This window comes from Zingiber officinale, chromosome 2A, assembly GCF_018446385.1.
Source record: "Zingiber officinale cultivar Zhangliang chromosome 2A, Zo_v1.1, whole genome shotgun sequence".
Lineage (NCBI taxonomy): Eukaryota > Viridiplantae > Streptophyta > Magnoliopsida > Zingiberales > Zingiberaceae > Zingiber > Zingiber officinale.
In genome coordinates, this window is record NC_055988.1 from 9789104 (window position 1) to 9805737 (window position 16634).

General features: G+C 41.0%; 2 protein-coding genes and 1 non-coding gene across 3 annotated transcripts; 1 reads left to right on the forward strand and 2 right to left on the reverse strand.

The window, feature by feature from the left end:
* Positions 1 to 5376: 5376 nt before the first annotated feature.
* Positions 5377 to 5448, reverse strand: TRNAP-UGG. Its single transcript has one exon. It is a non-coding gene; the product is annotated as a tRNA-Pro (tRNA).
* A 151-nt stretch (positions 5449 to 5599) lies between these two features.
* LOC122040666 (septum-promoting GTP-binding protein 1-like) lies at positions 5600 to 8200 on the forward strand. The gene is made up of 6 exons (XM_042600075.1): positions 5600 to 6018; positions 6086 to 6206; positions 6288 to 6384; positions 6499 to 6538; positions 6647 to 6730; positions 7521 to 8200. Exons 1-6 carry the CDS (start codon positions 5740 to 5742, stop codon positions 7683 to 7685), a joined length of 786 nt encoding a protein of 261 aa, XP_042456009.1. The 5' UTR covers positions 5600 to 5739; the 3' UTR covers positions 7686 to 8200.
* A 148-nt stretch (positions 8201 to 8348) lies between these two features.
* Positions 8349 to 15767, reverse strand: LOC122040667 (autophagy-related protein 18f-like). Its single transcript, XM_042600076.1, has 8 exons — positions 15145 to 15767; positions 14172 to 14630; positions 13666 to 14097; positions 13174 to 13410; positions 12252 to 13085; positions 11993 to 12156; positions 11496 to 11842; positions 8349 to 8718 (listed from the first exon to the last, which is right to left on the reverse strand). Exons 1-7 carry the CDS (start codon positions 15322 to 15324, stop codon positions 11551 to 11553), a joined length of 2598 nt encoding a protein of 865 aa, XP_042456010.1. The 5' UTR covers positions 15325 to 15767; the 3' UTR covers positions 8349 to 8718; positions 11496 to 11550.
* Between the last annotated feature and the right edge of the window lie 867 nt (positions 15768 to 16634).

The window sequence follows — 16634 nt, forward strand, 5'->3', positions numbered from 1 at the left end:
AAAAATAAATAATAATAATAATAATAATAATAATAATCCGGATATTTTATAATTAAATAACATCAAATTTGTTTGAATTGTATAATAATTAAAAACTGACATAAATTATTATAATTATCATATCCAAAATAATTAATTTGATTATAATAATTAATTTAGGTATTTACCGTAAAATAATTTGAGCCAGCGAGCTTGGCTATTTCATCCGCTGACTGGTTCTCGGCTCGAGGGATCTTCTGTATGACAACCTCGGTGAAGTTAATTCTGAGCTTTTCAAAGGCTTCCACGTAGAGCCGGAGCCTTGCGTTGTTTATCTCGAAGGACCCCGAGAGTTGCTAAGCGGCCAACTGGGAGTCAGAGTACAGTATCACCCGGTGGGCTCCCACATGCCACACGGCCTATAGGTCGGCTATGAGGGCTTCATATTCCGTCTTGTTATTTGTTGCCCAATAATTCAGACGTACGGATAGGTGCATCCGCTCTTCTTGAGGGGGAAGTAGTAAAATACCTATTCCGCTCCCGAGCCGAGTGGACGATCCATCCACAAATACTTTCCACAAAGCTTCGGGCTCGGGATTCTGTCAGTTACAAAATTTGTCAAGGACTGCGCCTTGATCGCCGAGCGGGGCTGATATTGGATGTCAAATTCACTTAGCTCCGTCGTCCACTTAATGAGCCGCCCCCGACACCTCCGAATTTAGGAGCACCCTCCCTAACGAGTTGTTCGTCATGACGATGATTGTGTGCGCCAAGAAATAAGGGCGGAGCCTCCGTGCGGCCAGGACTAGCGCGAAAGCAAGCTTCTCGAGACCGGTATAGGGGGACTAACATCTTTTAAAATGTGGCTCAGGAAATACACTGGCTGCTCCTCTCCGCCTCCCTTTACCAGTGCCGAGCTGACAGCATGCTCGGTTGATGACAGGTATATACGAAGCGGCTCACCCACGTTTGGTTTAGCCAACACAGGTAGTGAGTTGAGATAGGCTTTTAGCTCTTCGAACGCACGGTCGCACTCCTGATCCCATTGGAACTTGGTTGCTTGGCGCAAGATCTTGAAAAATGGCAAGCTCCGGTCGGTTGTCTTAGAGATGAATCTCGACAATGTCGTTATCCGGCCGGTGAGGCATTTCACTTCTCTCAGATTCCTGGGAGGCGGCATGTCTTGCAGTGCTTTCACCTTGCTAGGGTTCGCCTCTATGCCCCGCTCGGTCACGATATATCCTAAGAAGCGCCCGTCTTTTGCTCCGAACAGACATTTTTGGGGGTTCAGCTTGACTCCATATCTTCTCAGTGTTCGGAAGGTTTCCTCTATGTCTGTACAAAGATCGGTCGTTCGGAGTGACTTGATTAGTATATCATCCACATAGACTTCCAGGTTGCGCCCGATCTGCTCTCGGAATATTTTGTTCATCAGTCGTTGGTAGTTAGCCTCAGCGTTCTTGAGTCTGAACGACATCACGTTGTAGCAGTAGGTGTCGTCCGCAGTAACGAAGCTCACTTTGTCTTAATCCTCCCGAGTGGGTGGTATCCCTGGTATGCATCCAGCATGCATATCAGCTCGCACCCCGAGGTAGAGTCTACCAACTGATCGATCCGGGGCAGAGGGTAAAAATCCTTTGGGCATGCCTTGTTTAGATCCCGGAAGTCGATGCAGACTCTCCATTTGTTGTCTGGCTTGGAGACCAACACCACATTGGCGAGCTAGCTCGGGAATTGCACCTCCCGTATGTGGTTGGCCTCCAGCAGTTTCTCAACTTCAAATCGGATGATGACGTTCTGTTCAGCGCTGAAGTCCCTCTTCCTCTGCTTCACCGGTCGAGCGTCCAGTCGGACGTGGAGTTCATGCTGCGCTACGCTCGGCGAGACCCCCGGCAGTTCATGAGTTGACCAAGCGAAGACGTCGCAGTTTCGCTGGAGACATCCGATCAGCTCCTCCTTCTGGCCTGCCTCTAGGTCGGATGCTATGAAAGTCGTGGCCTCCGATCGGGTAGGGTGGATCTGTACCTCCTCCTTTTCTTCATAAACTATAGAAGGTGACTTTTCGGTTATAGCGTTTACCTCGACTTGTGGCACTTTCCGAGCGGATTTAGCCTCGGCTCGGACCATCTCTACATAGCATCGTGGGGGCTGCCAGTTGATTCTCTCGGACTTCTCCAACTTGGTCTTCTACTGGGAACTTGATTTTCTGGCAGAAGGTGGAGACGACCGCTCGGAACTCGTTGAGAGCCGGTCGCCCCAAAATCACATTGTACGTGGAGGGAGAGTCGACTACAATGAAGTTGGCAGTCCGCGTTCTTCTGAGAGGCTTCTCTCCCAGCGAGATAGCCAGCCGGACCTGTTCGACCGACAAAACTTCATTACCGGTGAACCCGTAGAGGGGGTTGTCATCGGGAGCAACTCGGCTCAGTCGATTTGCAATTGGTCGAATGCCTTCCGGAAGATTATGTTGACCGAGCTGCCTGTATCAATAAAGATGCGGTGAATAGTGTAGTTAGCTATTACCGCTCGGATGATGAGGGCGTCATCATGCGGGACTTCGACTCCTTTGAGGTCCCTAGGCCCAAAGCTGATCTCGGACCCGTTCGCCCGCTCCTGACTGCAGCCAACTGCATGGATCGTGAGCTGCCTTGCATGAGCCTTCCTTGCCCTGTTGGAGTCGCCTCCGGTCGGCCCTCTGACGATGATGTTGATTTCACCCCTCGACGCATTGCCTCTATTCTCCTCCTCTCGAGCGGATGGTCGGGGTCATTCATGCGATGCCCGAGGAATGACCCTGTGCTGTTGGTTATGTTGCCGCTCGGGAGATCTCCTTTCTATACGCCGGGCAGGACTTTGGCGTTGATGTCGTCGATTCGGCGAAGGTGATCGACGACAATAACTCCTTGGTGTAGGATGAGTGATTGGGGGGAGGCTCCGATAGTCGCGGGTGTTGTGAGTTGCTGACTGATGGAGCGAACAAAACATGAGAGTCCATAACTTCCCTTTCGGTTTAGGCCGATCGACCGCTACTTGTTGGACGACGTGCGACCTTGCTTGCTGATGAGGACGGGCTACCTCTGCGCGAAGCCCTCTGGGTGGTTGATAATTGGAAGGCGGCTTCTGCTCGGCATGAGCTGGTGGCTCAGATGGTGCTTCCTTTTTCCTCGCTATCTGAGTTTCCTCCACGTTGATGTACTCGTTGGTCTTGTTCAACATGTGGTCGTAGCTGCGAGGCGGCTTTCTGATGAGAGAACGGAAGAAATCACCGTCCACGAGCCCCTGTGTGAACGCGTTCATCATAGTTTCTGAAGTGACCGTCGGGATATCCATGGTCACCTAGTTAAAACGTTGGATGTAGGCTCGGAGCGACTCCTTTGAGCCTTGTTTGATAGCGAACAGACTGATGCTGGTTTTCTGGTAGCATCTGCTGCTCGCGAAGTGATGAAGGAAGGTCATGCGAAACTCCTTGAAGCTCGTGATCGATTCGTCCGGCAACCTCCGGAACCATCGTTGCGCTGATCCCGAGAGGGTGGTGAGGAACACCCGGCACTTGACACCATCTGTATATTGATGCAATGTGGTTGTGTTGTCGAACTTACCCAGATGGTCATCCGGGTTGGTGGTCCCGTTGTATTCCGCGATCGCCGAGGGTGCGTAATGCCTTGGTAGTGGGTCGCGCAGGATGACCTCGGAGAATTGTCTATTGATCCGCTCGGGGGACGAGTTTGTCCGTGGCGCCTTGCCCTTTCTTGCGTCGCAAAGGGGCGCCTCATCGGACGAAGAGCCCCGGTCGAGGTTGGCTTGCGCGACTTCTGAGGGCGTTTGGAATAAAGCCCGATGGAACGGTATCGGGGCGGGTGGGGCTTCCACCTGAGTGCCGGTCAGCCCTTTGTTCTGGCCCCATATTGAGAGATGCTCCGGGTGGTCGTCTGGTGCCGCCCGACCGCCTGATGCCGACGTTGCCTGTGTGCTATCCGATCGGCTTGAGCCTTTTGCTGTTGCTCGACTATCTTGGCTGCCCGCGCTTGGATGAGCGCGTCTAGTTCTTCGGGAGAGAGTGTCACCATGAGTTGGCGTCCATCTTCTTCCATCGTCTATGCTCGGATTCAGGAACGTTTCCACATACGGCGCCAATTTGATCATGTCCGAGCGCTGAGTCGATGGACACTGGGGACGTGGCACTCTCCGCTGTCTTCGACTGGTGATGTAGATCTCCGGCGAACTTGCAAAGAAGCCAAGCCGGGAGGGGTTTCCCGATGACGACCCTCCGACGCTCAAGTCAAGCAGTGAAGAAGAAGAAGAGCAAGGCAACGCTACTGTGGCTACAATGATGAGAATCACATACCTCCGTCGAAATCTGGGGGGTCCTTATATAGGATCCCGGGGAGGTGCAGGCACGCTTCCCCAAACATACCTCAGTAGGGTGGTGTCAGAAAAGCATGTCTGACGTCATTCCGTAATCGTCCAAGTATATCCCTGATGTGACGGTGGAAACTTCCACCGTACGATACTCTGTCCGCTCCGGCCGTCAACCATGTTGTTTGTCAGCGACAGGTGTCTCGAGGATGTGTCGACGGTAGGGTGGACATATGATTTGATTCCCGTGAGTGAGGATTTCTAAATCCGTCGGATGGCTGGTCGGAAATAAATAATTAGGAAGATTAAAATTTAAATCTCAATATAAATCAACATTCTCACTATTTCAAATTTATCTAATAAACAAATTAAAAAGAAAAAATATTTATCTTGATAATTAATCGGACGAAAACTTGAACAGTTCGATTGTCAAAATAAAATAAAAATGATAACTTCTAAGAAAAAAATAAAGGCGTGAGGTTGATTGTTCAAACATTTTTTTAGTGACTAAGATAATGATACCAATAATATAAATTTGTTGTTCATTTAAAAATTTCTTTAATTATTCAATAAGTATTTTAAAATTTTATTAATGAATATAATTCACAAATATTATTTACTACCATAACAAATGTAAACTGAAGCCATGTGTTTCCATTTCGTCTTATCCATTTAATTAATTTTATAAATAAATTCATATTAAATTAAATATTAAATTTATTGACGAAGATAGAATTTATTTATCGTCCTACGTTTAAATAAAATATATTGTTAAAAATATAATATTTTGTTATGGTCAAAATATTTTCCCACACGTCTCTTTACGCCGCTAATAAAGACAATCAAAGCGTTTAACAGAGTATTTCAAGTAAAATTCTTTGAAGATCGCCGCCAATAGATTTGACGTGTTCTTAGAAATCTAAACATTTTAAAAGTGTTTACGGCTGATTCACAAAGGAAAAGCGCGACAAGACAGATAAGTGATGATGATTTGGAAAGGTTTTATCTGCAACCCAGTTCTGGCTTTTAAAAAAGAAAAAAGGGGCATTCCGAGAATCGAACTCGGGACCTCTCGCACCCAAAGCGAGAATCATACCACTAGACCAAATGCCCTGATTGATACAAAAGTCAAAAATAACTAAAATCAAGCTTAATTAAATGAGTAATTGACCCGATGGTTGCGGCTGACCAGAGTGGGAGGACGATGACGTCGCGAAGTCTCGCGCCAAATAGAGGCTGCGAGAGGGAGCCCGAATCGGACGCCACGAGTGACGACAACGTCTGATGCCCCAATAACAACCTCCCTTCTTCTCCTTCTTACCTCCTTAACCTCAATGGCCCATTCCATCACCGCCTCCTCCTCCCAATCTCCTCCGCCGCCGCCGCCGTCGCCGCCGACCCGCCATGCCCCGCCTCCGCCTCCGCCTCAGCTTCGGCCGCGCCTGGCCTCGCTTCCTTGGCCTCTCCTTCCTCCGCCGCTTTCTCCGCGCCGTCTGGGCCCTCCTCCTCTCCTGCTCCTCCTGCGCCGGCCGCGCACGGTACCGTCGCCTCAAGGGCCGGCTCGATGCTCCGGATGGCCATCGCTCGACTGCCTCTCCGGACCTCGAGGCCGCCGATCCCGACATGATCACGCTCAAGATTAGCCTCCTCGGCGATCGCTGCACGGGCAAAACCAGCTTCATGGTACCGTAAAATCGCATCTTCCTTTGGTCCTATTTTCCGATTGACGAGGCCTGTGTTCTGGTGGCAGATCAAGTATGTGGGAGATGGGGAAGAGCATAGGGGCCTCCAGGAGAAAGGGTTGAATTCGATGGATAAGATATTATTTGTGCGCGGAGCTAGGATTGCGTTTAGTATTTGGGATGGTGGAGGTAAAATAATTGTTTTATTCTATTCCATATCAAATTTTAGTCAGAATTGGGGCGTAAGATCTTCCATGTTGGTAATTGCAGGGGATGATCAATCCCTCAATCACATTCCTGAAGTTTGTAAAGGGGCGGGAGCTATTTTGATCATGTTTGATCTTACCAATCGATCTACTCTAAACAAGTTCGTTCCTTCGATCTTCTTCTTCTTCTTCTTCGTCAATTTCTCCTCTTTTTGTTTGCTAGAATACACTCTCGAAACTAATCTCTATTTGGTATGTTTCCCCATCTCTTTCAGCACCATTGGATGGTTCCAAAGAGCAAGAAATTGGAACAAGGTGCAAAATGTTCCTATTTCTGCTGTATCGTCTCTACTAATTATGGCTCTTACTGTTGTTTTTCTTCTCCCAACCATACTAACATTCTCTTTCCTTTGCATCATTCAGACTGCAGTTCCAGTCCTGGTGGGAACCAAATTTGATGAGTTTGTTCAGCTTCCACTTGAAATGCAGTGGACAATTGTGAATCAGGTAATCTATCCCAAGCTTTAATTCAGATATTTGATGTTCCTATGTTGTTTCTCAAGAACAATTTCCCTTTTGAATTATCAACTATTTATTCCAGTGCAATTGATCTGATAACATGATCTCAGTGATCAAAAACACATTGTCATTTCAACTTGCAATTGGGTCAATGTGTCACATAGCTGTATTGATCAGAAAACTTATTTAAATGCTTCAGCACTTTAATTATGCATTGTTAGCTGGCAATTGATATCCAAAAGTTTAGGTATGTGTTTTACACGTATAGAAAATGGATAAACTCTATTAAATATGTCTCTATGACAATGATCTCAATTGGTTGTCAGAGGACTTAGTCTGGACATTATCATGTACCACCCATAACAAGAATCAGAACATTAAACAGGTGGTCCTCATATCCTTGGATTCTGTCATGGGTGTCCCAGCCTTTAAGATCTGAGGAAGGACAGATGAGCTTAGGATTTTCTTTTTCTGGGTCCATCCTAGTAAAAGCTGTTTGAACTTTCTACATTTCCAGGTCATGAAGTGGAACTTTTTGTTTAGAAAGAAAAAGAAAAAACCTTTTGTGGTGTCTTCAAATAGTTAGATAGTCACTTAACAATGGCTGATATATCTTCCCTTTGGTAAATATACAATTTCTTTGTGAATATTAGCCTTTCTCAGGAGAAGAGAGTTCAATATTTAGGTATTATTTTACTATAATGTTTTTTTTTTGTATTTTCTTTTTAATGTCAACTTTGATCAACAAAAGATCTTTTATTTTCCCTAATATCTGTAGGCCAGAGCATATGCAAGGGCTATGAAAGCGACACTCTTCTTCTCAAGTGCCAATCACAACATTAATGTTAATAAGATTTTTAAGTTTATAGCTGCCAGGCTCTTTAATCTGCCATGGTCATTGGAGAGAAATCTGACTGTTGGAGAGCCTATCATTGATTTTTAGGAGTTTTATTTTTTATCTTTAAATTCTCTCATATACTTTGGCCATCGCTTGAGATTCATTGTAAGTGCGAGGTTGTGATTATAAATGCCACAAATGAGTTCCTTGTTCTACAAAGCTCGACGAAAGATGCGGTTAAGACTTGAAGATCTGTGAAAAAACTTTATGAGGCGATTCAGCGGAGACGAAATGCTACTGTGAATGACCTCAAAACAACATTAGGCACTCTCGTCCAAGCTGAGCGACCACTGATCGAGCTTCAATGGCTATACCAAGTCTCACTGGAAGGGGGCCGGGGTGTATGAACCTACAGTTGAAGTCCTTCAGCCATTGCTGCTGCTGCAAAATACTTTAACTGTCCAAGCTTTGCCCCAAGGCTCACTCTGCCCAGCATTAGAGGTTGATGTTGCTGGTGATGCTCCCATCGTGTGCATTATCATTTTCTTTTTCGATTTTCACTATCTATTGTTTGTCATATCGAACAATTGAAAAGATGGATGAAAGCCCATCCAATTTAACTTTCTTTGTCCACCTGCCCTTTCATTTGAGAAAACATTAATTTCTAGCTGTCTCTCTTCTAAGAGGAGAATCAACTAGTTGCGCAAAAAAATGATCCAAAAAGCAGTAAAGATAACGGCACACATAGAACAAAAGAGCAGGCAAACATACACAGTAAAGTACATTATGTCTCATTTTCCTTTGAAATCTAAAGGGAGAGATATGTTTGAGTAAAGAAACAAACAATCAATTACAGTATTCATCAAATCTACATTTTTTTTACACAAGGCAGATGTTCTGTATATGTACAACTTAGGGATGCTTATTAGTATCTGATGTGTATACTTTTGGTTTTAATTTACAAATGAGTAATGGGATTCCAATTTGCTAACATTAGAACCTTCCATTTAGAGATCAAACATTTATCTGCTTCACATTTCGGCAAGATGTATTCAGAAATATATGTGCACTAAGGTTAATACCTTCAGAGAAAATAAAAGAATAGTTTCTACATGGACTGAGACTTCAGGAGACCGATCTGTGAAGGAAGGAAAAACCAACATTAGATTGTGAGCAAATAGATGCACCAATAATAATCAAAATGATGTCGGTAAAGCTAATTAAGTATATTTTGATTTCAATTAAAACAAAAACATGGATGAAAATGCTACAAGATGGTATATACAAGTCATTTGACAGGAAATTACTGACTAAAGAGGTCATAAAATTATCGTCTTTACATGTTAGTCCATAATTATGGAATTTGCCTTTATGGATTTCTTTCTATTTCCTATTTTAGAAAAATTATCCCGTGTTTATTCCATTCACGATGATGGAATAAGATCCCTGGTTGTTTTTCCAAATTGTTCTTGCTCATGGTATTAGAGCTTGGAACAACCATGGCCAACTATTTTGCCTCAATCACACCATCAACACCCCTCCCACCTAATTCTACAGCTTCTCTAAATTTTGATAATCATTTTTTTATTATCCAACATAAAATAAATGGAAGAAACTTCAAAGAAGGATTTTGTATTGTTCTTGTAAGTGCAGCAATATCTATGGGGCATGGCCATCTCCATCTGTTAACGCACCAGAGAAGAGAACTGTCAAATACAACTATTGATAGATATAAGACTGGTAAAGCTAAATTCCTTAAAGTGAACTTGAGGAAGAAATATACATGAGGACTCCACCAAGGTTTTAGACAGGAGAAAAGGATGACAAAGTGTATAAACTGAAATCCCCACTGTATGGCTTGAAGCAGAGTCACCTAGAGACTATTCAAGAGGTTCACATTACTCAAACTCAAGCAGAAATTGAGGTCAAATTTAAGGTTAAAGACCTCAGAAAATGAGCTGCTTTTGAGAATGCGAATAAGTCAAAGCAAAGTTTTTTTATTTAAAGAAATAAACACGGATGCTAGGATGTAGTTCGATGGGCATCTCACTTGAAAGAAACAAAAAATGGAGGGAAGATAAAAATGATCCCTTGTTTGACAAGGGGATATATCTGTGACTAGTTGGTCAATAATTATTTGTTTTCTCGCTTAGCTGATATTACCAATGAATAAGTGTTGTGAGTCAATTTATACTCAACCAATCAAAACACTTAAGCATTGTGCATCATATTCTTAAATATATAAACAGAACGCCTAACTCCTAGAAAAGGATTGATATTGTCAAAAGAATGAAACAAGAGAGGTTGAAGGTTTTGCAAATTCTTAAGCAAGATTAGAATGTTGTGGATAGTCAACCAACTTCAGAATTTTACACCAAGCTATGAGCGTATTTGGCCATTTGGAGAAGTTAAAAAAACAATCAGTTGTAACACATAGTAGTATATAAGCAAAGTTCAAAGTCATCGCCTAGGGAATTTGAGTTGATTTGTTTGCAGAGATTGATGGAAGACTTGCCATTCTCACTTGCTCATCCCATAATACTCTATAGTGATGACAAGTCTGCTATAAACAATGATAATAATCCTATGCAACATAAAAGAATGCAACATGTAAAGATAAATTAAAGATTTATAAAGGAGGAGATTAGAAGAAATAAACCTTATTTATATTCCAACAACTAGTTAAGAGTATTGCCATGACAAAGATTTTTTAATTCAACAGCAAGCTAAGAATGATAAATATCTCACCATCTTGAGGAGTGTTGGAGGATCAACAGAAGATCCCTAGGAGGATCAACAAGAATCCTAGTTGTTAAAACTTATCTATTACCTATTGTATCATTCTCCTAAAATTACTTATGTACCTTTACTTTAGGGATCCTTTGTATTTCATATTTCCTATTTTAGAACAATACTTATTGTTCCTTCAAAATGATGGAATAAAATAACCTACTATTTCTTAATACCTTTTCTTATTTCAGGTTCTAGTTAGAATGCTAACTAAGATGGGGGAAAAATAGGCTACTGTGAATTAAATACCTTGGAGAGAGATCATAATTCTACATGTTACTTATATCACCTATTCTACGCTACCTGTTCTACACTGTTATTAACATTTAATAGCATATTTCATGTGTCTTCTGTTACATGATTGAAATATATGCTCTTTATGTGGATTGTGGAAAGAATAATTGGATAGATTAATTAATACTTTACTGCATATATGATAATCTTTTTTATCAATATAAATAAATATTTAATATTTCTAATACTGAGTAAATACACAGCATATCACATGTGCACTATAAAGCAGGTCAAAAGTATAGAAGCATAAGGCTTGCATATGCTTTTTGAAAGCATGGTTTTAATAAGAATGCTAAAGACGGGGGAAAATTACTACTTTACTTCTCAACTTACTATCTAAAATGAGTCAAACTTTACCATCTCCTATTTTCCTGTGGCACTATCATTCAGTTTTAGAATAAACATGCAATTTCAAGCTCAATTGATTAAATGGTTACAAGTACAAACTTGGACCGACATATACAATCAGTCAACAATTCGAACAACAACAAAACAGACTGTTAAACCAAAATTAATTAGCTAACTACTATCCCCAAAGCTCAAACTCTTAGGAAAGAGATTAATTTATATTATATTGTTAAACTTTCCCTTTTTATGAGTGGGCGAAATACTTGACATACTCTGAACACATGAATTTATTAGATATATTTTTTTAAAACACAGGTGGGATTCAAATCCATGATCTCCTGCTCTAATACCATGTTAGAGTTGGGGCTAACCACTATTCCCAAAATCTTGAACTGATAAGAAAGAAATAAATTTATATTAACAGACACCAAGCACAAATGGTATAAAAGATATTGGTAGAGTAAATTCATAATTCAATAATACCTTGACTGATCCCATTTTAGTTTTCATCTGAGGAGATCCTTGATTTCACATTCTTTCAGTTGTCTATATGCTCAAGTTGTGCCTCCAACATCGGGCTTTCACTATCATGCAAATGTTCAGTTAAATTATCTTGGTCATTAAAGTTATTTACAAAACCATCAGTTTCTGTTATGGACTGACTCCAGCCATTATGGCTGATCCCATTTGGAGATTCAGCTACTGATGGACTACCATAGCCATGGTCCAAGGAACTACAGCTCATTGTGCGTGAATGGTTTCCATTGTCTGATTGTCCTGATTTCTGCTGAACCAAAGGTTCTGTTTTGTTGCCAAGAGAAGCATTTATTCTGAAATGAGAAAATGAACATTTATATGATATGAAGATCAGCTCAGACTGTCAACAAAGTCAATGACAATTTGACCAATTTTCTAATGTTTGAACAATCCATTATTTGACATGGATGATTTTAGCATAGTAATAAAAAATGATAGCAGACCTTGGTTTCTGGAGCATGGATGTATGGTAGTCAAAAACTGGTACTAGGCCTTTTGATCTAGCCTCAATTGTACGGCTTGTGATATTTTCTATCTCAATTTCCCCATGGTAAGTACTGCTATCATATGCTTTAATATTCTCATTCATCATCACTTGGAAGCATATCTGCAAAGTAAATTTTACGAATCAAACAAGAATGAGTCATATTTTTGTAGAAAATAGTTTGACAAGACTAAAACCAGAGAAAGACAAGCAATCACCTGTGACTTTGCCCATAGGGGAGTCCTAGCATCATATACATGCAACTCAACTTCTGATAAGTATGTGTGCTGCCTTTCTTCCACACCAAGATTGGTTCTCATGTCCACACCGGTACCAGCAGGCTGAACAGTTCCCCTTTCGTTCACTTTCTGGAAATGTTTAGTAGTACTCTGGTTGTTCAAATGGTCCCCATATATGTCCACATTATCACACTTGTCTCTTCTATTTCGTTTATGACAGACATCCCATTTCTGAAGTGCCTGAATATTGAACCGTGAATTGGCTTCCTTTGTTGACTGATAAGAACTATTATTACCTATGCCAGACGCATTGATGCCATAATGATCACCATTGCATTCCCTCAACACGTACTGTATAATGGAGCCAGCAGGAGAGAATATCAGTAAATAATATGTTGACATCACTGAGCTGAAGTCAGTGTGAAGACGAGAATCCTTGAAGTTATGGAAAACTGAAGCAATGACACCACTAAATGGGCCGACTTTACCAGTAGCTGCTGCAGCAGCACCACTGACAGCACCTTTTAGACCTTGACTCCCATTTCTTATTCTAGTTACAGATGATAATGTGACTGGAATCCCAGATGAAAGAAGGCCCGTATGCATATGGTTTGGAGAAGATGAATCATAAGATGAAGTTTCTGCTGCATTGACTGTTTCTGACCCATAGAAGTTGTTTGCAAACTGAACCCCACCTGAATGAGGTTTTGTAGCAGCCTCAAACGAAGAGAGTGAAAACAAGTGACTGGTTCCTCTTGATGAGCTTATCATTATCCATTTACTGTCATAACTAAAACAGATATCCTGAATAATCTGATACAAGAGGCAGACCAAATCAATTAATTTAATGTCAAATAGGTCAAGAAAAATAAATATGAAATGAAACAATAAAAACAATTACTGCATTTGTGATGCCACGCTGCAACCTATAAAGATGAATATAAGATCCTTTTGCATCAGACTCGGTAGAGCCTGGATTTGGAGAGGGCATAATACCAAAAATGTTGATGTTGTGACCATGAACAGAAGCTGTCACCAATAACATTCCACTTGGGTCAAAGCATAATGCAGAAATGGGACTTGAGTGTGCCCTGAACTGAGCTATTACTGATTTGGAAAGAATATCTCGAACTATGACCTAAACAAATTTCAGAGAGAAATGATTAATTTCAGGGTAGATAGTTACTTAATTCTTGATGATTACTAAAATCTATAACAAATTTCAATCCTAATTTATTCCAAATCTTGAAATAAGTTTAATATATAGCAAAGTCAATAATAGAGACTGCACTATCACAGAAAAGTCAAAACAAAAATGACGTGAATATTGTCAATTTTTCATGTTATATAGGTGCTCAAAAAGTTTATTTCACACAAGAGTACAATTTCATACCATGCCCACATATTCTGTATCAGATAGTTGCTCATTCATGGTATCATTGAGTTTTAAGCTGGAATTTCCATGTCTTGCGGAGTCACTGTCATCGGTGAGAAAATCCGAATAATATTTTGAGAGCTTCCTATATCCAATGTCTCCAAGTGTCACTAAACCAACAGCTAACTGCTTGCTTGATTCTTTCGCGAAGTTTGCTACCAAACCACTGTTAGAATGTGACACTGATACACTTTTAACTGAACTCAGATGTTTAGGACTGACACGGCCAGTATTTGAAACTGCAAGGAGTTTACCACTATAGGCCAACCACCTTGTACCAATTGACAATGGTCCATAGCCTAGCCCACTAGAATCGGGAGATGCTGCACCTATTGGGTAAGTAAGAATCGTATAGCATCTTGCCAAAGTGGTAGCCTCAAAACAATTTATCTATATAATGAACCTCTGGGTTAGTGATATATTTGCGAGATAATCCATGTGAAACATGAAAAAGTAACACTGACCTGGGTAGCTTGAGAAACCACAATTAACTGAGAATTGCATCTGACAGAGATGATAGATGCCCTAAATTTTAAGACATGTGCATACTCATGGGTCCTTAGAGAATAAAATCGGATATAAGAAGGCAACAGACTGTCACTTCGTTTATCCTGATCAGTTGCGGATCCATCAAAAGAAGAACCAAACCCTTCATGGTTGTTGCCATCCAAAGTCACAGAACCCACCCCAACAACAATAAGAAAAGGACGAACTCCTGCAAAGTTATCTTGAGACTTCTTTGATGGATATAATTTCTTTTGCATTTGAAGGAAGGAAACAGGGCCATCATGTCTTGATGCTATCTGTCTCACATCTTCTGCCTGATCAACATCCCAGACTTGGAAGCCAGATCTGAAACCCAACAAGAGAACTAACCTAAAGCATCCTTCATATTCCAACTTGTCAAATCCAGCCCATTGCACCTTTTCAATAACAATATATGAGATGGATTTGCATTGTATAATATGAATGGACTTTATGCTAAGCACAAAAATGGCTAATTCTTCCATACCGTGAGAATTATGACAAAGCAACAAATATAAGAATATGAGATGGATTTACATAAATTCTGGAACATTATCAGCTGAAATTTTATTTCTTTAATACCGTGAGGGATAAAGCTTGGTTGTTGTTGTTGTTGTAGTACCGTGAGAAGATGTTTGTGAAATACAAAAAAAAAATTGCCTTTAATTACGCGTAGGAAGGAACATTTCTATAAGAGAAAAAAAGAAAGTTTAAATTAGCATATTAGCTCCATTCCATTGAAAGACGAAGCATCTGATCAGTCAATTTAAAGGAAGAAAAGAAAAGGCATGCGATTAAACCTAATTCATTAATCAATGCCGATATGTCGAGAGGTTTTTAGTTGAATCAATGCAAAAATAAAAAGTCGTTTGTTTTTTTTTCGCATCAGAAGTACAAGCCTGTATACTCTACCTGGTCGCGGCCTACATCCTCATGGCAATCAGACATCGAAGACACTATCGACGCCCCTGCTGAACGCACAGTAGATGCGACGTTGGATGCTCCTGACGACACAATCCTGACGTAGTTCGCCAGCGACCGCGCCGAGAAGAACCCGTTGCCGGCCCGATGCCTGTGCGCATCTTTCCTCATCCTCCAAACGCAATCCACCAAGAAAAAAAACGAACAAGACGAAGACAAGGGGATAATCAAAGAGGCAACTTTGGCTCGTCAAAGACGCAATGCTTTGCTTATCATGAACCGACTCTTTGGACTTCTCTTTCCCAATAAGAAACAACGAAATCCCTCCCCTAGCTGTCCAATACCACCACCGCCGCCTCGAAGAGCTCGGGTGAGCAGATCAAAATCAAAAAGAAATCCGATTCTGGTTCAAAACAATGGATTGGTAACCAAAAAGGGGAGGTCTGCGGATCTTCCAAATCTTTCCGTGAGCTTATCTTCTGCCCCTACAGAGGAGGATAACAAAATCGATAAGCAAACTGAAGGATTTCTCTCAAAATCACCGACCAGAAGAGACTCGCTCACGTCTCCCCACCTCCCCTTCTCTTTAATCCTTCTAAAATGTATTATTTCTCGAAATCAATTTCTTTCTGCAAATTCTATTAATTTATTAAAGCGGAAACTTACACTTTACCCCGTTAATTATAGAATTCCATCTTTTACAACGGTAAACATCACATGGCACTCCGTTCTAGATCAGTTTTCTCCGTTTGGAGGCCATATCGGTCTGAAATAGCATATTTATCCTTATAAATTTTATTATTATATATACACACCAAACATAAATACGATTTAGCAATCATCTCTCTTAGATCACAATCACAACACTCTTGGTACAAGAATCATAACACTCTTATAAATTATAGGGGGAAAAAAAAAAGATGTTATTTTTTAAATAGTCAAGATGACATTTCAATTACTAGTTATGATTTCATAGATGTTACAATCATAAATAAATTCAGTTATGTCCCTTCGGGGTGGTGCGATGGTTAAGATATGGGGTGTTACCACATGAGGTCTTGGGGTCGAAACTCGACGTGACCGAGCATAACCTTCTCCATGTCTTGGCCATTTGCGCTAATGGCTAGTAGCCACCTGTGATTTACCTCCTCTGTGTTAACCTAGGGACGGGTTGACGGAGGCGCTGGGGGCGAGCGAATCGCCTTTTTGCCACATAAATAAACTCAATTATAACAATAATAAAATCGTAATTACTACAACGTTTAAAAAGTGATAACTTTTGACTCAGGTTGAATAACGAGAGACACAATATATAAATTTGTTAAAAGATCTATATTTATTATCGATTGTAATCCATAACAACTCAATTTTAAACCTAAAAAATATAGTTTAAAATCTTTACGGAGGTATCGAAGAATTTTAGTTCTCTTTGTTTAGGTTTTTTTCCATGTTGTAGCAGCTATGAAATCTTAACTATTACA

What these genes read in the sequence shown, in the direction of transcription:
- LOC122040666 (XM_042600075.1), top strand. Translation starts at nt 5,740, where the DNA reads ATGCCCCGCCTCCGCCTCCGCCTCAGCTTCGGCCGCGCCTGGCCTCGC. An exon ending in TAGTATTTGGGATGGTGGAG is followed by an intron (nt 6,207 to 6,287) that starts GTAAAATAATTG and finishes TGGTAATTGCAG; the next exon opens with GGGATGATCAATCCCTCAAT. An exon ending in GAGCAAGAAATTGGAACAAG is followed by an intron (nt 6,539 to 6,646) that starts GTGCAAAATGTT and finishes TGCATCATTCAG; the next exon opens with ACTGCAGTTCCAGTCCTGGT.
- LOC122040667 (XM_042600076.1), bottom strand. Translation starts at nt 15,324, where the DNA reads ATGAGGAAAGATGCGCACAGGCATCGGGCCGGCAACGGGTTCTTCTCG. An exon ending in TGGTTTCTCAAGCTACCCAG is followed by an intron (nt 14,098 to 14,171) that starts GTCAGTGTTACT and finishes TTCATTATATAG; the next exon opens with ATAAATTGTTTTGAGGCTAC. An exon ending in ATACAGAATATGTGGGCATG is followed by an intron (nt 13,411 to 13,665) that starts GTATGAAATTGT and finishes AAATTTGTTTAG; the next exon opens with GTCATAGTTCGAGATATTCT.